Source organism: Loxodonta africana, chromosome 12 (genome assembly GCF_030014295.1).
Source record: "Loxodonta africana isolate mLoxAfr1 chromosome 12, mLoxAfr1.hap2, whole genome shotgun sequence".
In the NCBI taxonomy this organism is placed as follows: domain Eukaryota; kingdom Metazoa; phylum Chordata; class Mammalia; order Proboscidea; family Elephantidae; genus Loxodonta; species Loxodonta africana.
The window spans coordinates 75,530,043-75,554,741 of record NC_087353.1 but is presented as its reverse complement, the minus strand read 5'-3'; the positions used below and the strand labels follow the sequence as shown (position 1 = coordinate 75,554,741).

General features: G+C 37.6%; 2 protein-coding genes across 8 annotated transcripts in view; both read right to left on the bottom strand.

The window, feature by feature from the left end:
* The window catches only part of VPS35L (VPS35 endosomal protein sorting factor like), a 130,721-nt gene extending 122,008 nt beyond the window's left edge, over positions 1 to 8,713 (bottom strand). For both annotated transcript variants that reach the window (XM_010598422.3, XM_064295647.1), the window contains exon 1: positions 8,629 to 8,713. In XM_010598422.3, coding sequence (XP_010596724.2) covers positions 8,629 to 8,645 — 17 coding nt within the window. In that variant the 5' untranslated portion in view covers positions 8,646 to 8,713. The remainder of the gene's footprint in view (positions 1 to 8,628) is intronic.
* A 2,040-nt stretch (positions 8,714 to 10,753) lies between these two features.
* CCP110 (centriolar coiled-coil protein 110) overlaps positions 10,754 to 24,699 on the bottom strand; it is a 28,646-nt gene continuing 14,700 nt past the window's right edge. For 2 of the 6 annotated variants that reach the window (XM_064295644.1, XM_064295645.1), the window contains 11 exons: positions 22,999 to 23,129; positions 22,285 to 22,456; positions 21,628 to 21,767; positions 21,242 to 21,358; positions 20,817 to 20,918; positions 20,513 to 20,629; positions 19,384 to 19,457; positions 18,770 to 18,832; positions 18,115 to 18,174; positions 17,515 to 17,600; positions 10,756 to 14,108 (listed from right to left, as the gene is read on the bottom strand). In XM_064295644.1, coding sequence (XP_064151714.1) covers positions 14,056 to 14,108; positions 17,515 to 17,600; positions 18,115 to 18,174; positions 18,770 to 18,832; positions 19,384 to 19,457; positions 20,513 to 20,629; positions 20,817 to 20,918; positions 21,242 to 21,358; positions 21,628 to 21,767; positions 22,285 to 22,456; positions 22,999 to 23,129 — 1,115 coding nt within the window. In that variant the 3' untranslated portion in view covers positions 10,756 to 14,055. Of the gene's footprint in view, positions 14,109 to 17,514; positions 17,601 to 18,114; positions 18,175 to 18,769; positions 18,833 to 19,383; positions 19,458 to 20,512; positions 20,630 to 20,816; positions 20,919 to 21,236; positions 21,359 to 21,627; positions 21,768 to 22,284; positions 22,457 to 22,998; positions 23,130 to 24,699 lie in introns of those variants that run through there. The other 4 variants (XM_023558800.2, XM_003418800.4, XM_003418799.4 and 1 more) reach the window with 4 other exon arrangements.

Here is a 24,699-nt window from a genome sequence, read left to right as displayed (position 1 = left end):
CACGTATATATATATATATATATATATATATATATATATATAAAACTTGGACAACTTAGCAACAAAAAAACAACTCAATCATAACATGGGCAAAGGCCTTAAAGAGACATTTCACTAGAGGCCACCAAACACATGAAAAGATGCTCAACGTTTTTAGCCATCAGAGGGATGTCAATCAAAACCACAATGAAATACCATTTCACTTCCATTAGGATGGCTAAGATTAAAAAAAACAAATTTTGCTGAAGATGTCAGGAAACTGGAACTGTTACCCACTGCTTGTAGAAATGCAAAATGGTACAGATGTTGTGGAAAACAGTGTGGCAGTTCCTCAAAAAACTAAAAATAGAGCTGCCAGACCAAATCAAAACCAAACCAAACCCATTGCCATCGAGTTGATTCTAACTCATAGCGACCCTATAGGACAGAGTAGAACTGCTCAAAAGCGTCTCCAAGAAGCAGCTGGTGGCAGAACTACCACCAATTCAATTCCCAGATAGTATATCCCCAAAAGACTTGAAAGCAGAGACTCAAACAGAAATACTTGTACACCAATGTTCACTGCAGCACTATTGACGATAGCCAAAAGGTGGAAACAATTTAATTGCCCATGCCCATCAAAGGATGAACAGATAAACAAAATGTGGTACATACTAACAACTGAATCTTCGGGCAGAAGGGTATTTAAACCACTGTAGGAAAAAAAAAAAATTTTTTTTTTTTTTTTTTACTGTAGAAAGATCCCAGCAATTCCTGTTCAGAAAATATTACATTCCAGAAAAACAGCTTTTCTGGGAACATGGGACATTTCCTACATACACCCACCCCCACCCCCCCCCATAAGGGAAAGAGGAAACAGCCCAGGATCCCGGCCATTTCATTTCCTTGGGCTCCAAGTCCCCTGAATTTAACTCTCCCATCCCCTCATTCACAGCTTCATGACTTCACTAACATTTGTATGAAATACTAGCACCCCAAACCTAATTGTGCTAATTGGTCAGTTTTAGCCACTATCCCCTGCTAACCCAGAAGCCCAAACCAGCACAAAAGAGCTGAGCTCACAGGTAGTATTGTTTCTATTCCTTTCTAAATAAATTCAGCTTTGAATGAAGGGACTAAGGAGACAGGTCGGTTAACAGTATGGATCAGTCACTACTCTCTGCTTTTTTTTTTTTTTAAAGAAAAAAATCTCTCCCACAATGTATTACCTTGTATCTCTCAGTCATAGGTACAAAATACACACCATCTTAATCTCTCAAAATACTGCAATTAAAATCACCTATGCCAATTCTGCGCAGAAAATTTGATCATAGTTTGCATATTAAAAAATAGCAGAGACTTGTGACAGCAAGTCTGGGTAGACTTATAAACATTCCTAAATTAATCTTTTTCTTGGATGATAGCTACGTGAAGAAGCGTGTGTCCATTTTCTAAAAGAAATCAAGAATGCACTGGGCAACACAAACAGTATAAAATTTTATAATTATTTTCTCAATAAAATAATGCATATTAAAAAAAATCACCTATGAATTAACATTTAAAAATTTTTGAACTCACACATTTAGCCAAACTCTTCTCTATGCATGCCTGTGTTCACATACATAGTCACAGAATGTTAGCACTAGAAGGACCAGAGATAATTTAATCCATGGGAGGCCCCCGCCCCCAGAGACGCTATCAGCCAATCCTTGATTTCAAGAATAAAACAAAATGAAATCCCAAAGGATAAACAGATTTGAATAATAGTCACCAACAGTCAAGATGGAGTTTTGAAAATCAAGTTACACTTTTTCTCCTTTCAGGTCACTCTCAACTTTCTCAGTTGTCATGAAAAACAGAACTTTGAAAGGTTCATTTAACAGAATGAATAAAACTTTAATGTGACTTTGAATTCAGAAGCAAATGTGTTTTTCATCCCCCTCATAATTATGAATAAATCAATTAACCGCTGAGAAAAGCACTATATCAAAACAGCAATATGACTGAATATGCAAAGATCAAATAACAGCTCTCATTTAATATGCACTATTTGCCAGGCTCTCTTTACCTCCATTTCCTCGTTTAATCAGCCTCCGGAGTAGGTTATTACAATCATGCTCATTTTTTGGTTGGAGAACATAAGGGTGAGTGCTGGTAACTTGTCAAAGGTAAAAGGAGCAGCAAGCGTTAGAGCTGGACTCCAACGCAGACAGCCTGAAACTCAGATTCCATAGCTCCACCAAAAAAAAAAAACCCAAACCCACTGCTACCGAGTGGCTTCCAACTCATAGCAACCCCACAGGACAGAGAAGAACTGCCCCACAGAGTTTCCAAGGAGCCTGGTGGATTCGAACTGCTGACCCTTTGGTTAGCAGTACAGCTCTTAATCACTACTCCACTAGTGTTTCCACAGTTCTACAGAATTTTAAAAATAAAGCAATTGTCTACTTTTTCAAAAAGGACCCAGCTCTGAAATGAATTTCATTAATAAAAAAAGAAAAAAAAGTTTGGAGAGGGGGATTCTTTGGAAAAAAGCACTGCTTCTAGAAATCTTTAAAAAAGAAGAAAAATGTTTTTCCTTCCTTAAGGCCCAGGGCAAACAGCTTGATTTTCATTTCCTGTCACTTCTTTTTATTTCCTTAAATTTGCTCTCTGATCCTAAGTGTTTCCGGCAATTTGAGATGTTAAAGCATTTTCTTCAGTGGTCTGAAGTTCTTCAGTTGGGTTTAATTTGGAAAGGCTAACAGCGACCTCCAGTGGGCATTTTCACAAAAATCCTTACTTTTTTATTTTCCCGCTGACAAAACCCGCTGAGTTGATTCCGGCTAAGACAGAGTAGAACTGCCCACAGGACTTCCAAGGCTCTAAATCTTTATGGAAGCAGGCTGCCACTTCTTTCTGCTGCAGAGTGGCTAGTGAATCCAAACCGCCAACCTTTCCATTAGTAGCCAAGTGCTTAACCACTGTGCCTCCAGGGCTCCCCTGCTAACAAAGCTCTCAAACACTGCTGACATGGTTTATATAAAAAAAAAAAAAAAAATTTTTTTTTTTTTTTTTAGTGGTTTATATACATGGTAAAAATCCCCTGTAATCCCAACCACCAGCAGTGTAAGATACCCATTTGCCTTCTGGGCAGCTGACACAGACAAAAAGGCCAACATTTCATATCACACTCCTGACGAGCCCTGCTAACTCGAAAGTATGGTCCATACATTAGCAGGAATTACATTACCTGGGAGATTGTTAGAAATGCAGCTGCCTAGGCAGCCCCAGACCTGCAGAATCAGAATCTACATTTTAACAAGATCCCCAGGTAATCGATGCATATGCACGTGAAAGGTGGACAATTCCCTATTTTTAGATTACTTATATCTGTTAATAAAGACACATTGACCTTACTTATGATTTACCAAATTAATCTCATTATACTGGAAATGCCAAAATCCGCAAGTGTTCTTTCTCAGTTATTTCAATTGTCAAGTGACTTCTTTAGTTATTAATCACATAATCTGGCCATGCAGCTTTTTTCCCCACAGTCAACTAATATGCCACTCCCTTCAAAGTAATTTCTTAAAGCGATATAAAAATTCTGATCCAAAATGGCAGTAATGTCAAGTGCACAATACCACGAGCTGTAATAGGACATATGATCCAAGGCATACCGGGTACCTGACATCATATGCCATGCCAAAACATATCAGGGCTAACACCAGGGATAGCAAAAAATGTGGGTAAAAAGAGGCAGGCTGGGGATACCCATAACACCTTGGTGGAGCTTGGAGAGCCTCAGAATCCAGAAACTTCAGCCCAGCAGCTAGATTTGAGGTACAGCTGACAATAATAAACTATGTAATCTCAAGAGACAAGCTCTAGGTTCCAAACACCTGGCTCCAAACCTTCACTTTCTTTGAAAGCTGAATGACATTAAGCAAACTGGATTAATCTCTCTAGCTCCGTTTCTTCATGTGAAAATGGGATTTTTCTGAGAACTGTATGAGATGTTGCATGTTAAACACTTAGCACAGTGCCTGGCACAAAATAAGGACTCGATAAATGTCAAATTTTATGGCAGAGACCTTACAGAAATAAAAAAAAAGAATTACAAACAACTTTAGGGCAAGAGATTAGATAACTTAGATGAAATAACGCAAATTCCTAGAAAGACACAAACTACTGAAACTGATTCAAGAAGAAACAGAAAATGTGAATAGACATATAAAAAGATTTAATTGGGAATCCAAAAACTTCCAAGAAAGCAAAGCCCAGGACCAGATGGTTTCATTGGTGAATTCCACCCAACATTTAAAGAATTAATGCTGATTCCTCACAGACTCCTTCAAAAAACAGAAGAGGAAGGAACACTTTCCAATTCATTTTATGAGGCCAGTATTAGCCTGTTACCAAAACCAGACAAAAACATTGTAAGAAAAGAAAACCACAGACAAGTATCTCTTATGAATACAGATGTAAATATCCTCAATAGAATACTAGCAAATCTATAAAAGGAATTATGAACCATGACCAAGAGGGATTTATCTGAGGAATGCAAGGTTGGTTTAACACCTGAAGATCAATTACTGTAATATACCATATTGAGAGAATAAAGAACAAAAGCCACATGATCATCTCAATAGATGCAGAGAAGGCAAAATCTAATACCCCTTCACGATAAAAACTCCCAAAAAGCTAGGAATAAAAGGAAACATCCTCAACCACAAAAATAAAGGGTATTGTTGTGGATTGAATTGTCTCCCCCAAAAAGACATGTTGAAATCCTAATCTCTGTATCTGTGAATGTCACCCTGTTTGGAAACAGAGTCTTTGAAGATGTTATAAGGTCATACTGGAGCAGTGTAGATCCTAATCCTATATGCTTGGTGTCTTTATAAAAGAGAAGACACATAGAGAAACAAAGGAGGAAAGATCCTGTGATACTACAAGCCAAATAATGTCTGGAGGTACCAGAAAATGGGAGAAAGGCATGGAACAGTTTTGCCCTCAAAACCTCAAAAAGAATCAACAAGGCCAACACCTCAACCTTGGACTCCCAGTCTCCACAACTGTGAGACAATAAATTTCTAATCTTACAAGCCACCCAGTCTGAGGTATTTTCTTACATTAGCCCTGGGACACTAATACAAGCATCTACAAAAAAACCCACAGCTAAAATTATATTTGGTGGTAAAAGAGTGGATACTTTCTCCCTAAAATCAAGAAAAAATAAAGATGTCCATTTAACCACATTTATTCAACACTGTACTAGAGGCTCCAGCCATGACAATTAGGCAGGAAAATGAAATAAAAGGCATTCAGATTGGAAAGGAAGAAGTAAAACTATCTCTATTTGCAAATTATATACATAGAAAATCCTAAGGAATCCACACACACACAAAAAAACTAATACAACTGATAAACAAGTTCAGCAAGGTTGCGGGATACAAGATCAATACACAAAAATTAATTGTATTTCTATATTGAGCAATGAGAAAGCAGAAAACAATTCCATTTACAATAGCATCAAAAAGAATAAAATACTTACGAATAAATTTAACCAAACACAGAAGACTTGTATTACTCCAGACTACAAATTATTGTCAGAAGAAATTAAAGAAGACGTAAATAAATAAAAAGATATTCCATATTCATTGGCTGGAAGACTTAAAATATTAAGATGGCAATACTTTCCAAACTGATGCGCAGATTCAAGACAATCCCTATCAAAATCACATCTGACTTCTTGGCAGAAATTGACAAGCTAATCCCAATATTCATGAGGGAATGCAAGGAACCTGGAATAGCCAAAACAATCTTGAGGAAAAAAAAAAGAACAGAGTTGGAAAACTCTTACTTCCTGATTTCAAAGTTTACCACAGAGTTACAGTGATCAAGATGGTGTGCTACTAACATAAGGATAGGCATACAGATCAATAAAATATAACTGAAAGTCCAAAAATGAACCCTTATATTTATGGTCAATTGATTTTCGACAGGAGTCCCTGGTGGCACAAACAGTTAACACACTTGGCTGCCAACCAAAAGGCTGAAGTTCAAATTCACCCAGAGGAGACTTCGAAGAAAGGCCTGGAAACCTACATGCAAAAAATCAGCCATTGAAAACTATATGAGCACAGCTCTGCTCCAACACACATGAGGCCACCATGAGTCTGAATCAAATAAATGGGAACTGGTGTGATTGGTATGTTTTTCAACAAGGGTCCCAATACAATTCAATGAAGAAACAACAGTCTTCAATATATGATACTGGGACAACTCGATATCCACATGCAAAAGAATGAAGCTAGACCACTACCGCACATCATAAACAAAACTTAACTCAGTGGATAAAAGATCTAAATGTAAGACTTAAAGCTATAAAACTGTTGGAGGAAAACACAGGTGTAAACATTTTTGACCTCGGATTAAACAATGTTTTTTTTAGATATGACACCAAAAGCACAAATAATAAAAGAAAAAAGTAGATAAACTGGACATTGTCAGAATTAATAACTTTTGCGCTTCAAAAGACACTATCAAAAAAAAATAGACAACCTACAGAATGGGGGAAATATTTGCAAATCATGTATCTGATAACGGACTTGTGTCTATAGAAAAAAAAAAACCATTATAACTCAATAACAAAGAGCCAAATTACCTGATTAAAAAATGGGCAAAGGATATGAACAGGCATTTCTCCAAAGATTTACAAATGACCAATTAAGGATATGAAAAGATGGCTCAATATAATTAGCTAACAGGGAAATGCAAATCCTAACTACGACAAGATAGCACTTCACACCCTGTAGGATGGTTATAATCAAAAAGATGGATAATAACAAGGTTGTCAAGGACGTGGAGAAACCTCATACACTGCCTGATGGGTATATAAGACAGTGCAGCAGCTTTGGAAAAGTCTGGCAGTTTCTCAAAAGGTTAAACATAGAGTTATTATAAAAAAAAAAAAAATATTATATGGCCCAGCAATTTCATTCTGGGTGTATATTCAACAGAAAGAAAACACACATCCACACAAAAACACGTTCATGAATTCATAGCAGCATTAGTCATAATAACCAAAAAGTGGAAACAGCACAAATATCCATCAACTGATGAATGGATAAATAAAATAAAAAGCGGTATAGTCATATGATGGAATTTTATTCAACAATAAAACGGAATGAAGTACTGATACATCCCATAATGTGAATAAATTTTGAAAACATTATACTAAGTGAAAGACAATCACAAAGGATCACATATTTTGATCCCATTTATATAGAGATATGAATTAGATTAGTGGTTGCAGAGGGCTTAGGGCTCATACTCATATAGGTAGCTATGAGTCCGAATCGACTCCACAGCAATGGGTTTGGTTTTTGTTTGTTTTGTTTTGTTTTTTAGGGCTTGGGGGAATGGGGAGGTTGACTATCTCCCTTTCTGAGTTACAGGGGCGAGCTCATTTCCCCCAAATAATTCCACTATCACTATCACAACCTGCTTGAGTTCTCTAAGGACACCCATCACCTGCTGTAGCCTGAAACTCTTGTCACCTCAGCTACTACAGCCACAAAAGCCCTGACAAGCCTCTCAGGCTTGACACATGCTGTCCCCTCATGCTTTGTTTTTTCACTGCCATGGAGTCAATTCCAACTCACAGAAACCCTACAGGACAGAGGAGAACTGCTCCACAGGGTTTCCAAGGCTGTAAATCTTAAGGAAGCAGACTGCCACATCTTGTCTCCCGCAGAGGAGCTGGTGGGCTCAAATCTCCAACCTTTCAGTTTGCAGCCCAGCGCTTAACCACTGCACCACCAGGACTCCCTCCTACTTAAAAAAAAACAAAAAAAAAAAACTCATTTTCGAGTCGATTCCGACTCACGGCGACCATATACGACAGAGCAGAACTACCCCATAGAGTTTCCAAGGAGCGCCTGGTGGACTCGAACTGCCAACCTTTTGGTTAGCAGTCAAACTCTTAATCATTACGCCAGAGTTTCCCCCTCCTGCTTAGTGAGCTTTTATTCGTCCTTCAAAACCCAACTTAAGACCCTCTTCCTCTCTGAAGCGTTCCCCGAAGCCCCAGGTGGGACTGATCACTCTCCTTTGTGCCTCATCCAAATGCTTTCTTTGCGCATCCTTCTATTCTGTGGGCCTAACTCCGTCTGTCAGCACCATGAGGCCAAAGAATATGTCTGAGGGGCCTCGCCTAGCGCAGGCTCTGCACTGAGTAGGATGAATGGTGGCCATTTTACAGACGAGAAAAGCAAGTCTCCTCTAGGTAAACTGAGTAGCTCGAAATAAGCTAAGCAGCCAGATTTCTCAAGTGGTCTGGCCTCAGGACTGAGAACCCCTCTCTTTCATCCAGCGCCCCCAGAACCCGCGCCAATTTCTACTAGGAAAGCGGAAGTCTGGGACTTCTTTGAAGAATCAATGGTGAAGGGGTAGACCAAGAGAAAACCAAGAACCCACCTGTCTAGCTCTGGGATAGCGGTCGGGATTCTGCGTTCAAGACAAACCAGAGATGGAGTGGGAGACTCCACCAGAACCCAACAGAGACAGCAATTCATGCAAATACACATACACGGAAACGGAGAGACCCAGAGACAACCATGAACAGCCCCACCCGAAACCCACCAGCCACTTCTTCCTTACCAAGGAAAGGCAGCCATCTTCCCGGTCACATGACCATTGGCCCCGTGGCTGTGGCCCCTTTCTCCGGTCCAGACCCCACCCCCCGCCCGCCATGATTGTGAGGGGCAGGTAGCCACTCGAGCAGGGCTGGCCAGCCTGCCGGCGCCATGATTGTGAGGGGCAGCCGTCAGCTCCGGAAGCTGGGAGCCGTGCAGCCGAGCCTACTGGCGCCATGATTGTGCGGAGCAGGTGACTCCACAAGCTAAGCCAGGGAGTTCAGCCCACGTGCGCCCTCTAGGGCCGGAGAAAGATCCAGACACAGGCGGAGCGAAGATAAAAGAGGACGGGCGGGAAAAGGGTTTCCGGCATACGGTTTTGCAGCGAATTCGCTGTTTGGCTTGGGCAGGCGACGCTCCCGATCAAGGTCGCATCTTTCATTTCTGTGCACATCCAGTATCCCTCTCCCATGGGCCCCTAAGGTCTGTCCTAGCTCTATACTGGCCCCTTTTAGAGAAACCCAATGGAAAAAACGGGGTTAGCATATTACCCCATTTGGCAGGCAAATCTGCATGTTTCTCTGAAGGTGGATATTATTTCGAGTACAGAACTTAATGCGTGTTCAACTCTTTTACCTTTTTAAAAAATGAGTGAATGTTCAGATACATTCACAGGATATTCTCATAATAGCTAGTATTCACTAAGTGCTTACTGTGTCAGGCATTGTACTGAGCACTTGGCATGCACTGTTTACACCTCACGACGGACTCTTTGAAATAAATACCAGTATCACCTATTAAGAATAAACAAGCTTAAAGGAAAGAGGTGACTTGCTCCAAGGCTAGTAAGTGCATGAACCGGGATTTGAACGCTTTACTTCAAACCACGGTGGCTACTATTTTAACCCGTTTTTTTTTTTTTTTTAATGGGGTAGGACGTCAGTTAATAGCAAAGCAGTATTTGATCATTGCTTTATTCCTTTTAAGTGTCTTTACTAACAGTGGTCCTAAAGCCACGTTCTCAAGTCCCTATGGAAAAAAAAAAAAAAAGTTGTAGCAAATACTCTCAAATATACTCCAAGCCCTCTTGGGTAATTCGTAGTTTAGCTGCCTGCATCTTAGTCTCTTCATCTATTAAACGAGGATAATTCTCACTTTAAGGTGAAGGGATATGATGATAAAATGCCTGGCAGATGGTCAGCACTCAGTAGATGGTGTACATTAGGCAGCCAAATGAATCCTACGTGCCTTTTGTGATGTTTGTTTTCATAGCTTTTCTCTGCTCAGCAATACGTACTGTGCAGTTTACCATGAAGCAGTGTTTCTCACACTTGACTGCTTACGACTCACCTGGGGATCTTGTGAAAATGCATTTCTATTCAATAGGTCTGGGTGGGGACTGAGATTATGCAGTTCTAACAAGCCAGGTGGTGCTGCTGGTGGTCTCTTAGGATACATAATGGATTTTAGCAGCTGTGGGTGGTGCAGGGGCACCCAATAACACAGGGAGGCAGTACAGCAGAATACGCTCTTAAGCATATTCAGCCACACCATTTGCAAAACCCTTTATACCACCTATAAACACCCCACCCAAAAAGTGGTTGCCCTTGAGTCAATTCCTACTCATTGCGACCCTATAGGACAGAGTAGAACTGCCTTATAGGGTTTCCAAGGCTGTAATCTTTTTTTTTTTTCTTGCTGTTTTGTGTGTGTGTGTGTGTGTGTGTGTGTGTGTGTGTGTGTGTGGCACTTTAGGTCAAAGTTTACAGAGCAAATTAGTTTCTCATTTAACAATACACATTATTTTGTGACATTGGTTGCCAGCCTCACAACATGTCAACACTCTCCCTTTCTTGACCTTGCGTGCCCCATTTCCATTCCTCCAGCTTTCTTGTCCCCTCCTGTCACATCGTCCTTGCCCCTGGGCTGGTGTGTCCATTTAGTCTTGTATACATGGTTGAGCTACGTGTTATTGTTTTATAGGCCTCTCAGTCTTTGGCTGAAGGGTAAACCACAAGAGTGACTTCAATACTGAGCTTAAAAGGGTGTCCGGGGGCCAGCAAGGTGTAATCTTTATGGAAGCATACTGCCACATCTTTCTACAATGGAGCAACTGGTGGGTTCAAACCTCCTACCTTTTGGTTAGCAGTTAGCAGCCTAGTGCTTAACTACTGCACCACCAGGGCTCCTTATATCATGTATACTAAACATAATGGAAGTAATCCTGAAACAGATTATTGAGACTTATGAAAAATGCAAATGACTACGGGATTTTCCCCACCCTAGGTTGAGAATCGAAACCATGGTCCTGATGACAGTTTGTCAATGTCCTTGAGAAATTGAAGAATAGAAGGCAGTAGAGAAACACTGATCAAAGAAGGAAGAGAACAGATAAAAAATAAAGGCAATATTTTATTGTGAAGCTTAAGTTTGGCTAAACACAATTTTTGCCCTCAGAGCTGTCATCAGAATCCGACCGAGAATGTGACTGCACGACACTATGTCCCAGCTTGATTTGCAGTATTGGATGTCTAAAGGTCTTCGTTTTTACAAATTATTTTATAACTTAGATATACACCACTACAGTTCCACAGAGATAAAGCGTTCCAACTCCATTTGCTTATTTTAATAACTATTAGCTTTTTTATTTACGGAGCCCTGGTGGTAAAGTGGTTAAAGTGCTCAGCTGCTTTCTGAAAGGTTGGCAGTTCCAACCTACCAACCTCTCCATAGGAGAAAAAGACCTGGCAACCTGCTCCTGTAAAGATTACAGCCTAGGAAACCCCATGGGGCAATTCAGCTGTGTCCTACAGGGTCGCTGAGTCAGAATCGGCTCAAGGGCACACAACAAAAGCAACAATACTTTTCATTTGGGTGTGGTGGCCTGTGGTTCTTCATGGGACAGTAAACCCTGAATGGGGAGAAAAAAAATTCCACTCCCAGGATAGGTCCTCCAGTTTTCAGGTCAGTATTAAGTTTCAAGGCATATCCGCTATTCCCAACAAAGTGAACTAGAGTTTGGAGGGTGGCCACAGGAAAGTGAGGCACTTTCCCACACTGCCTTGAGACTATCGACTGTAACAGCTCCTCAGCAAGAGATGAAGCTGGGGAGCATCTTACTATGGTTATATTGGATGATGAGGCAGTAACAAGATCAGTATTCTTAAAGCTAGCATATAGATGTGAAGCTCTCCAATGCAATTTAGCAGCTTTGATGGGAGCTTCTCTTCTAGTTCTACTTCCCATTCTCCCCTTAACAGACTTCTGGCTCTTAAGCAGTTAAGACATTTCCTGCGCTAGTGAACTTTTGCCTCCTGAGAAGTCCAACTTATGCTAACCTAAATGCTGGACTAAGCACTGGTATAGGGTCTATATTGAATAGTGGGATACACTTTTCAGGAGACTTTGAAGTGTAAAAAAAATTATATATAATATTTATGTTTTGGCCAGATACTTTTCAATATCTATCCTTTAATAGTCCTTTCCTTGGTAAATAAAAAAGATCAAACCAGATTTCCTTTAAGATGAAAAGTTTATTTTGCCTTCTGCCTAGAAGCAAAACTAGTGAAAATTAAAGTACAAAAATAAATAACAATTTACATTAATGGACATTCCACTCAAAGTAAAAATAATAAAAAATAACATATAAATAAAATTCCACCAAAAGCACAAAATGGTGTCGGGCACTTTTATGAGAAAAAGCTGTGAACATTAAAAATGTGTAAAACACACACACTTTTATCTTTAAATTAGAAAAAAAAACTCAAGTTTTCACCCTTAATCTAAAACTAGTTTTCACTTTCTCCAAAACACTATTTGTTTTAGCTAATTAGTTTACACAAAACTTTTTACTGGAGAGACCCACAATGATATGAGTAAGCTGTATCCTGAGTTTTCAGAATGATAAAGCAGTTTATCATATTAAAAAAGATGATAATTTTATATGCTTTGCCTAGGAATTTAAAAAAAAGGTAACTCAGATTTTTTTGACTGTCTTCTAATTTTCTTGTTCATTCATTTAATAAATGATACATCTCAATAGAGTAAACCAAGTTTATACCCAGAGTAGATGATTATTTTGTCTGTGGCTGGATGCAAAAGTTAAATTTTCAGTGGAACAGAAAATTGGAGAAAACAATCTTTATCTTTATATTCTTAAAAGGATATTAACAATATACATATATAGTCTGCATTTTCAAAATACCAGTATCTCTTTAAAATTCAAGTTAGAAAGATTAAATGTACACAATTCCAATTTTATGTGAGAAGCACAAAGACCTTTTTGGAAATCATATGATAAATTAACAGTGACATTCTCTTTCCTAAAATCACATTCCCTTGGTAACATTTGTTGGTTGATATTTTTAATGACTCTATGGGGCAGTTCTACCCTGTCCTATGGAGTCGCTATGACATATTAGTGATTAAAAGGATAAAAAAAAAATTATGCATCAGTGCCTCTATGTAATGCAGAATTTCACCTAGACAATATTACTATCCCATTTGAAAATCTGAAATTATTATATTATATTGCCCTTTATTCTCTCTTCAGTCAAGCATGCTAGAAAAAGCAGACTATAAAGAAACAAAATATGCGGACTAAATAGAAAATATAACTGCATGCAACGTCATTCTTATTTTACAGAAATGGATGTAATAATGAATTCCTAAGTGCTACATTCAAGAAGATTGTGCTGTCTTCCCCAAATTTGTTCCCCTCCACAGAAGGAAGGATTTTAAAATCTAGTTGAAATGCTTCTAACAGTACTGGGTAATGCACAACATATGTGAAACCTAATATTTCTGTAAAACAACTAGTGGTTGACAGGAATGTGTATACTTCTGACCAAAATAGTGACCCACAGCTCCTTCTTTTGATGAACCACAACTAGCAGGCAAGTGTTTTATCCTATATGATTATACTGTTAATCAAAGAATATGCAGATTGGGAGGCTACTCAGTGCTTAAAGTTATAAAACCAAGGGAAAACATTCTTCTGCAGTTTCTCCTTGAACAGAATAGTATCTAACATGTCTATCAAATTCAGCAGTCAGTATGTAGAGGTGAATGAAATTTATGTCTAGAAATTACCTGTAATTTGTCAGACCTTTTCAATATCTTGTAAAATAAACCAAATGTTCTTTAAGTTTACAAAAAGGATCTCTGCAGACATCTGGACACATAAAACAAACTTATGTTTGTACAAGTTAAGTACAGAGAAGAGGCAATCACTAAACACTAATTTATCTCCACCAAACCTACTATGAAGAGGCATGTGGGGGAATGGGGTAGGAACTAACCAGACTGATCAAGTTATCGAGGTAACTGCTCAGCCCTTTGACAGCACTTTGCCTGGGTAAGTGGAGTCCAGGCTTAAATAAAAAGTCTTGGGTGGGGAACATATTGCAGATAATAACCCTCCCCCTTTTTTATCCTAGTGAATGTTGTCTTCTTAAATTGTCGCAACATTTGGCCGCTTTCTTTGGATTTTTCCTGCATATACTCCTAAAAATAAAGCAAAACTAATATTATTTCTCAGTGTTAGGTTTTTTCTATAACAATACCATTTAATGACTGCTTCCTACATACCAGGCAGTGAGCCAAACAATATACATTATCTCATTTAATCCTTCCACAGAGTAATCCTGAAGTAGAAATTGTTACTACCTTTTTAAGGATAATAAAATGGAGGCAGAGGAGAATAAGTCACTCATCCAAGGTAACAGAGCTAGACGGAAAGATTCTGAGAACCCAAGTCCACCTGATTTGATCTTCTATGTAACCATTTTTACCACCTCCTAATCTGCTTTAATTAGTAGTTTCTGAATTTCCCTATAAACTCTTCAGTCAAGCACAAAACATCAAATGAGCAAATATGTTTTAAAACATATGAGATCGGAAATTGAAATTTAATTTGTGAAAACTATAAAACAGATAGCTTTAAATGCTTTGCAGCAAACTTCAACATCTTAGAAGTCTACTTAAGAGTATGATATTATATTATTATAACAAAAACATGCTTTCTATAAATGGCTTAATAGAGAGTTTGTTCTCCACGTGGATCAAATCAAAGCACAATTTCAAATTTGTTCAAAACATAATCCAGGCCATTAAAAATCTAAGCAGGAAACAGTAATCTTTTCAAGGGTTAACTGATAGAGCCCTCTGTTAAGTCACAGCAGCTTCATCAGTCATATCCCAAATTCTGTTTATGTAAGAGTGTAAAATTCTTTAGTCTCTTCCAATTGTCTAAATATGCGTTCATATATAAACAAATCTTTAGAAAAATAAGAAAGATTTTTGTACTTGTTTAGATACATGTTAATTGTACATGTTAATTCAAGGGTTAAGTTTATTTATATTAATAATTATGTTGCAGCGCCATTAAACCTCAATAGTTCTAAATACTGAACTTCATTGTGCATTATTATTGCAATGACTGCCCGTTCATCCTTTATGCTGTTGAGACTTACTGAAAAAACAAACAAACAAAAAACCAGTACTGGTATTTGGTTTGCAGGTTCACAAGTAACAAAAGGTGGAGATGAAATGCATGAGAAAAGAACATGGAGGTAGTCGCCGTGGCAAACTGATAATACAGGCAGTCCCAGGGTCTAAACATCGGACTCATGGTAAACTCATACATGTATAAGAATGGACTGCCATAAAGCCTATTTGTTGTGGATTCAATTATGCCCCCCCAAAAATGTGTGTATTAACTTGGTTAGGCCATGATTCCCAGTACTGTGCGGTGTCCTCCATTTTGTGACTATAATTTTATGTTGAGAGGATTAGGGTGGGATGGTAACACCACCCTTACTCAGATCACCTACCTGATCCAAGGTAAAGGGGGTTTCCCTGGGGTGTGGCCTGCACCACCTTTTATCTCTGAAGAGATAAAAGGGAAGCAAGCAGAGAGTTCGGGACCTCATACCACCAAGAAAGCAGCACTGGGAGCAGAGTGCGTTCTTTGGACCTGGGGTCCCTGCGCCTGAGAAGCTCCTCGACCAGGGGAAGATTAAGGACAATAATTTTCCTCCAGAGCCGACAGAGAGAGAAAGCCATCCCCTGGAGCTGACACCCTGAATTGGAACTTGTAACCTACTAGACTATGAGAAAATAAATTTCTCTTTGTTAAAGCCATCTACTTGTGGTACTTCTGTTATGGCAGCACTAGATGACTAAAACACTATTATATTAAAATTCTGAGTTAAATACAATGGTTTGTAATAATGAACACACACTCATTTGTGACGCTCAGGAAAACATCGCGCAATTTGGAAGTGTTTCTTAAGTGTTTTATATGTATGTTGTTGTTGTGTGCTATCGAGTCGATTCCGATTCATAGCAACCCTATAGGACAGAGTAGAACTGCCCCTTAGAGTTTCCAAGGAGCACCTGGTGGATTCGAACTTGGTTAGCAGCCATAGTACTGTACCACTACATAGTACTTAACAACTACACCTCCACTTTATATACATAAAAAAAAATATATACCATACACTATATATTAAGACAAACATTTGACTGACTAATGCTATGTACGCATCTTTTCCTACTTACCTACAAATTCAACTTAAAGACAGGCTTAGGAACAAATCTTGTTCGTAACCCAGGGACTGCCTATATTAGCAAAACAATACTAAATTTCAATGATTTGCCAATTAGCTAAGATTTATCACAGTATTTAATACTAAGATGGGGAAAACTTGAGCATGTCTGAAAATTCCACATATATTCACAAGCAACATATCTGGTGTTTGGTCTGAGTTTTTTCAAGTGGTTAACTTTCAAACTATCTGATTCTGACTGCCTTTGGAGTAAGCAGGACCATCGACTGTGTCATTCCCTTTAAAACAACTCCATTAACTGTCACTCTAAGTGACTCCCAAAAGATGACCTTTTACATTGTCCTACATATATGCAACATTATGAATTATGTTCACTACATACATATAAAATGCAAGCAGTCATTTCAAGTTATGATCATTATATCTTGATCTCTCTCTGATTAATGTGACCAAATGGGGATTAACATGAAAAAATTTCTTAGGTTGTTTGTTCCCTCCTAACTTGGAGGAAATGACTTAGTAATAAAATCTGTAAGTACACCTAATTGTATATTAATGGGAAGATTAGAATTGATAAAAGATGTAATCTTCAATGCCTGCTGATTAATTTAGGTTTCTGTTAAATGTGTAGAAAGCAGTACAGTTAAATCGAAGATTCCCAGAGTATATTTGCTGGATCATATAATTTTTAGTGAGCATTATCAAAGAATCTTAACAAGCAAACCTAGAAAATATTAAAACATTAAGAGGTTCGGATTAGCTCAACATTGAATTTGTCTTCTTGCCACCATAAAATAGAATTTTTATACAAATTACAAAATTTAGCCCTTATATAATCCTCAAATAATGGCCATTAGGAGATATTTCACTTAAGTTTCTTATTGAGCAAAGGATTGAGAATAAAGGCAAAACTTACCCCCTCCCACCTGGCATATTCACAGGTGATTTGTGGTCAGAGGGAGAATTTTTCACCCCTTATGTGCAGTGCACTTATGAACATTTCTGGGTGATAAAAAGCTTACACATCAGATGATCTTTATGTTTTACTCATTTATAAATAGGTTTTGTTTTTTTTAATTAAGCCTGGATAATTCTACAAATTTTTCTGATTAAAAAACAGCTTTTCATGAAATTATTATAGAAATCCAGACTGGAATCACAGTCTTACTAAGATCTCCTGACTGCCACAAAATACAAGAATGATTACTAGTAGGAATAACTGTGAATATGCCCAAATTATGGTGACAAAGAGAGACAATATATCCCACTGTGTGGCCTGAGTGAGGGGGCAGCTTGTGCACTTCTATTGAATGGGTTTCAGGAAATCGTTTTCTACACACCTGAAACAGGCGCTCTGTTAGGCACTCTGCTCTGTGAAGACTTCTGTCTATTTTGCACAACCCCCTTCACTGATGTCTTAGGGGTTCTAATTGAATATAAAAAAATTAATAAGTCACTTGCATTAGGGTCTAAATGTTCAACATTCAAAAAAAGCAACCACACTGTCTCAACTGTTCAGTGCCGAAATAAGCTTGATAAGAATTTAAGTCTCATGCCCGAGCACGGTAAGGAAGCCAAACTTCTGCTTCAGCAGATTATAACCACTGGCTCATACTTCATCAGATAATCACTTTAGTGACACTGAACTTACTACAGGGATTTTGTTTAAATAACGAGGAAAATGGTATGAAGTGAATGGTAAAAACATGGCCAACATAAGATGAAAACTAAAATATAATACACAACAGTACACCCGGGAGGGTTATCTTTGAATACAAAAGAAATCTAGAAAAAACTTTAAAGGATGTTCCTAATGCTATAAAAAAATCACATTTGAAAAATAGTTACTCTTTATATAAAAAGCACTAAAACTATTTTTTTCCTGTTAGAGCTATTCTTGGTTTGAATATTTTTATATACCATGTGTGTGGCATTCTTACCCTTGTCTATTAAGTAGCCTATGAACAGGTGCATTCTGTCCTTGGTTTGGCTGAAGGACTCTGTTGACAAAGTAAATACAAAATTAATTCCAAAGGGTAAATCCCATTTCCCCTCATATTCTTTCAATGAATGAGGTGCTGCAAGTCATCTATGCAATGATATGGCCTCTATATTACCACAAAGCAAAGCACATTCATTAAAGCATGTTAATAGGCTGCTTATCTTTTGCTCACCAAGAGCCTAAACCTGAGGTTGCATCAGGAAGGAGAAATCCAACCTAAGTATTAACCCTTATGCTTTTAAATATCTTATTCATATTCTTTACAAAAGTCAACTTTTCTTCTCAAACATCTGATTCAAGAAAGTAAGCATCAAAGACCCCCCTGGGCTGTGGACTGAACTCAGGACATACGGGGCTCGAATTTCCGCCAGAGACAGCATGTCCTGAAAAGCTCTGTGAACATCTGGTCTGACATGTGAGCAGGCACAGGTGTCGATATGGATCCCGAGCCTGCAATCCCCCACCTCAGCAGGGAATGTTCTACTGATATAAAGCAGGACAAAGTCAACAAAAGCAAGCTCGGGATTTACGGAATTTCCTTCTGTGAAAAAAAAAAAAAAAAGCCCCTCATGAGACTGAGTGATTTTTCTCACCTTGCTTCAGAAGGATTTTGCTTAACGAGAATTTTCTTATTTGGCATTCCCATTTCAGCAGCTCTAATGCAATATAAGGACACAAACATATATTTAGAGAAGGGGGGAAAAAGCATGCTTACAAGTGTGATACAGGATGATAGAAACAAATCATCATTTTAAAGTTGGTGTACTACTTAAAGACCTGCAGGAAGTGTACTAGGGTGCTTTCAAAAAAGAATTTTAAGATAGTTATTAGGGTATTCTTAACATTAATTTTTTTCCTTCCATAAAGTCTTCTGGACACCAGAAACAGAAGAATATATTTAAGAGATAAAATTAAACACTGAATATGAGGATTAACTGTTTTTAAGATTTTTTGATTGTCTATCAATTATACAAATTGAACATCGACAAATTTAGTAGTTAATATATTTATCTAAAGGTGAAACCTGATTCTACTACCTGATTTTAATTAATCTCTTCATATAAAAAAGAAATTTCTATCGGCTCAGCTGTGGAAAAATTAACTGCCCTTTATTTCTAATTTTAATATACAAATAGACCAATAGATGACTAAAATTAACTGGTTTGATAGTAATTAAATTAGTGAGACATAACATGAAAAAACTTACTTCATGTACTTCTTCCTGTCAAGAGACTTCTGTGTGGCAGCTGAAAGAGCCACTCGTGGGCTTTTCATTTTATCCTTTAAAACAAACAAAACATAAAGTTCTAGTAGTACCAATCAACAAAAAACCAAACCCGTTTTGTCGAGTCAATTCCAACTCACAGCAACCCTACAGGACAGAGCAGAGCTGCCTCATAGGGTTTCCAAGGTGTGGCCAGTGGATTCGAACTGCCGGCCTTTTGGCTGGCAGCTGTAGCTCTTAACCACTGCACCGCCACTGTATTATAATATAGGATGATTCCAAATTGCATAGAAAAGCTTGTCTGTACTAGTGTTTTTAACTTTAACTTAAAATTTCTTTATAATAATTGAAACACTTTGAATTTCAAGTAATTATCTTATTTTTCCCAATGAAATAATATTTTGCTTGTTTTTGTTCTGCCAACCAAACTAACAACACTGATTCAACTACAGACCTCTAACACTCTGATATATTTCCAATTAATTTGGAGCCTGTTTTCTAACTCTGGATTCCAAAAAAAGGGCAAAATCCAAAAAAAAAGGGCTTCAATTAAATTCAATCAATTGTAGCTGACAGTTTTTCATAAGCAAACCAAGCAACAGCCAATGCTTCAACTCCAAAACCCAATAGGAGAAAATATGTAATTCTTACATGAATTTCTTTTAAATCTCTCTACAGATTTAAATGTTGGTGATAATCCTGAGAGTTATCAGTGCTTAATAATTGTAGGGACGGTGCTGAAGCCAATGAAGAATGGTATTCAGTATCAATTTCCCCAAACCTACAGGGCAGAGGTGGTTCAGCGGTGGAATTTTCACCTTCCATATGAGAGACCCAGATTCAATTCTGGCCAGTACAGCTCATGCGTAATCACCATGAACAGGTTTCAGTGGCACTTCCAGACTACTTCCAAGAATCAACCAATGAAAACCCTATGGATCACAATAGTCCACTCTGCAACTGTTCATGAGAATGGTGCAGGACTGGGCAGCGTTTTGTTCTGTTGTACATGGGGCCATCATGAGTTGGGGATAAACTTGACGGGCAGCTATAAACAACAACAACCTCAAACCTAGAAGAACCTCGTTCATTAGAAAATCATACAGCATACCATTTGCCTGAGCATTTTTTCTTTTCGAACTTCTCGATCATGATGTAGAATAGACATTCTTTCAGCTGCATCCATTACAAAGAATATGTCATGAATACCATATAGGGCAGCTCGTAACTAGGTTCAAAAGGAAGAGGAAAGAAAAAAAAAAAGATGAGGCTAAAGTTCAGTAATACTATGTACACTTCTTGCATCTAAGAGTAAAAGGTTAAAGTTTTAATTGAAACCTATTTTCAGTAATTATTGAAGGGAGAGAAATGTAATACTTCCATTTCTTAAAAGCCCACAGGATATGTGCACTTACCTGAGCTAACACTCTTTCCTGAAGAGAGGCATCTTGTGCTGAAACAATTCCTCTCTTCAACGGTGCTTCTGACTGAAAGCTTCTTATAAATTCCATAGTATCCTGGAAAAAGAAAATGTTCCTTCAAAAACCATATTTTTATAAAGATCCATATCACTGGGCTTTCCTTTTGCTTTTTATCTCAGTCGACACAAAATTATGAAGAACACAAATTACTAACAACATTAACAAGTCAAACAGCACTCACTTTAGCGTGAGACCAAAAAAAAAAATACACGACCTACTTAATTCACATATTTAAATTATCTGAGTGAGATTAATAATTAGCCTTCTAAAACTGTCTATTTTACAGAGTCTAAAAAATGTTTGAAACGCCTAAGTCCTAAACTAATCGGCCAGCTCCAGCGTCACAACAATCACCTTACTTTCACAGTCTGTCGAAGTTGCTTCAGCTTCTCTGTCTGCATAAGCCTACGAGTAAGAAACCCTTTTGCCACAGCACTTATTTTGTTGAATTTTGTTTGGATTTCTGGACTGAAAACCTAGGATAGAAAGATTGACAAAATGTTTTAAGAATCTGAGCATTATACTCAAGATAGTTTTTCTTAATTATTATAGTCGACTAACTAAATTCCTAACTAGAAATAAGAACTAAATTCCTCTATATTTGTACACTCTATGTAGTGTCATCTCTAATAAATGCTATTTGATGTATGGCAAAAATACACATGCTCATTTGTATGACCCAGGATAGTGTTGCTCTGAAGAAATATATTATATATTATAATCATATATAGTTAAATTTGCCCACCTGAGACCATCTAGTTTTGGCCCTTCCAAAAGGTCTTATTACTGAGATTTTGGTTAAGCCACTAGTCGATGATCCCCAGAGGTAGAATGGTGATTCATTTGCAGAACCAAAGCTATGTTGTAGGGTAGAATTCGTAAAACCTAGAGAAATATACATATAGCGTTATACTTGATGTCACATAAGCAGAACATACAGAAGACTCAAACAAGCACTTGTGACACTCATTAAGAATAACAACTACCTCTGAAACTGATCTACAAGCAGACTTCAAATGTTTATGGACTTATGTGCCAGACAGATCTTTCAACACAAACAGCATCTCAGGATAATTGAAGATACGAAGATAAGCTCCTACAGGGACTGGGGGATTAGGTGTAATTCAAGATCACTTGGGAGCTGGCAAACTGTGTTTTCACTTGAAGCGTGTCACCTGCTGCATGAATAAACAAAGGCTGGGCTCTGAGCAGAATTTCCTGGCGTTTTTCTCACAAAGGTGGTCTTTTCTCATGAACACCTGCTTACTGGTCTTTGATATGCTGCTACCATTTTTCATTGGTTACTAAGCAGCTGGAAAATTACAAGTGGGCTAGATATGGAATTACTTGATGAAAGGTGCTAAAGTTTTAAAGTATGCCCCCCCCAAATTATCTTAATTACCAGAATTATTTGGAGTATGTAGTGAATCCATTTGCGACAGCACTGTTTCTAGCAAGCCAGAATCACTTATTTTTCTCCATTCTAACTCCGCCGCATTGCTACTGACCAATTCAGAGGGCTCCACTGTAATCACCTTCTTCTCTTTCAGCATTTTCTCCTGTTCTTCTATTTCCTGCAGATTAACAGTGTAACATGCTAGATCTTTTGTTCAATTACATCCCAAAATGCTTTAGCTTAGCCAAAAATCTGTGTAATTACCAGCAAAGTATTGTTTATTTCAAGTTTTTCCTCCCTCAAATAAAATTATGACAATTTAATTGGATTTAAAATGTCATATATTAAGTATAATCTTAAAACAAGCGTCCTTCTTCTCATGAGATAGTTCTTGCAGGACAGGTATTTTAGCATCATTTGTAAAATATCTTTTTTAAGTATTAAAGTTTTGAATCAAGGATTTAATAAAGTATCATTTTGATATATTATGCAATTACTTTTAGATCAGGATCTAAATATTTAACCTCACATTTTGGCAGTAAAAAATAATATACACGCATCAAAATCAATTGGCCTCAAAAAAGCAAAAAACAATGGCCTCTTTACACTAAGATGTGCAGGAATAAAAAGTCCACGTATCTTATACTTGACCAAAGTCCACAGGCATCCCCTGCTAAGTTTCACTTGCCAGCCCTGCACCCCTATGCTTTAATTCCTCACCTTTTGCAATCTTTCCTGTTCCCTTTCCTGCTCAGCTATGAGTAGTGACAACTGCTGGGCATGCTGTTCTTCTAGTCTCTTCCGCATTTCTTCAAAAGCTAAAATCTTGCTTTTTAATATCTCCTCACCTTCTGAAAAGAAACATATCCCCTCAAATTAAGAAAATTTACTACAATGATAATATCTGATATTTTATACCATCAATTTAAAACATGGTTCTGACTAGAACCTATTTTTCCCATAAGCCCTGGTATGTCTACTGTGCAATTTCACAGAACATGAGGTTTTTCAGGATGCTATATATCACATAAGAGCTGAAATGTCTATGTCTAAGAACTTAATTTATTTGACTTGTATGTTTTCCATATCAGTAATGAAGGATTATTACCCATGATAATAAAGTAAGGAGTAATGAAGAAGGCATATTTTAACAAGTTGCTGTTAATATAAAAACTAGATGTAACAGAAAGAAATTGGAAAAAATAATTTTTATCAATAAATAAACCATTCTTGAAACACCATTCAGCGTGAACATAATTTGTGATACTTTCTCTAATAATTTGATGTGAAAGTGTTTACTAAAGGGCCAACTACATGAAACTCTCATTGCAAAGGAAACAGCAAACTGACAAAAGAATTAGAAACCAGACTTCTCCAAAAGAGTAAAAAGAAAACCTACAGACTGGGAAAAAATATTTGACAAAGACATATCTGACAAGAGACTAATCTCTAAAATTTACAGAAAACTTCAATACCTCAACAACAAAAAGACAATCTGATCAAAAAACGGATAAAAGACATGAACAGACACATCACCAAAAAAGACATTCAGGTAGCCAGCAAATGCATGAAGAGATGCCCATGATCACTAGCCATCAGAGAAATGCAAATCAAAACAACATGAGATATCATCTCACCCTAACATCAATGGCAATGATCAAAAAACAGAAGGCCACAAATGCTGGGGAGGGTATGGGGAGATTAGAACACTCATATACTGCTAGTGAGATTGTAAAATGGTACAACCACTGCAGAAAATGCTATGGCACTTCTTAAACAGTTAAAAATAGAGATACCATATGATCCAGCAATCCCACTACTAGGTATATATTCTAGAGAAATAAGAGCTATGACACAAATAGATATATGCACACCCATGTTCACTGGAGCATTATTCACAATAGCAAAAAGATGGAAACAACCTAAGTGCTCATCAGGGGATGAATGGATAAACAAACTATGGTACATACACACAACAGAATACTATACAACATAAGGAATAACGATGAATCCGCAAAACATATCGCAACATGGATGAACCTGGAGGATATTGTGCTTAGTGAAATAAGTCAATCACAAAAGGACAAATATTGTATGAGACCACTATTACAAAAAGTCAAGAAAAGGTACAAAAAGAAACATTCTTTGATGGTTAACAGGGATGGGAGCGGGGGCAAGGGAAAAATCACTAACTGTATAGTAGACATGTATTAACTTGGGTGAAGGGAAAGGCAATACACAAGAAGGGGGAAGTCAGCACATGACCAAGGCAAAGGAAGACACTAGGAAGTACACAGGAGTAAAAGGCAACAATGGTAAATACTACTACATACACAATCAATCCTGCAATAACAAATAATAATGTACAAGTGGATACATAGGTAGATATATAGCTGAACAGGTGTGAGATGGCATATGGAC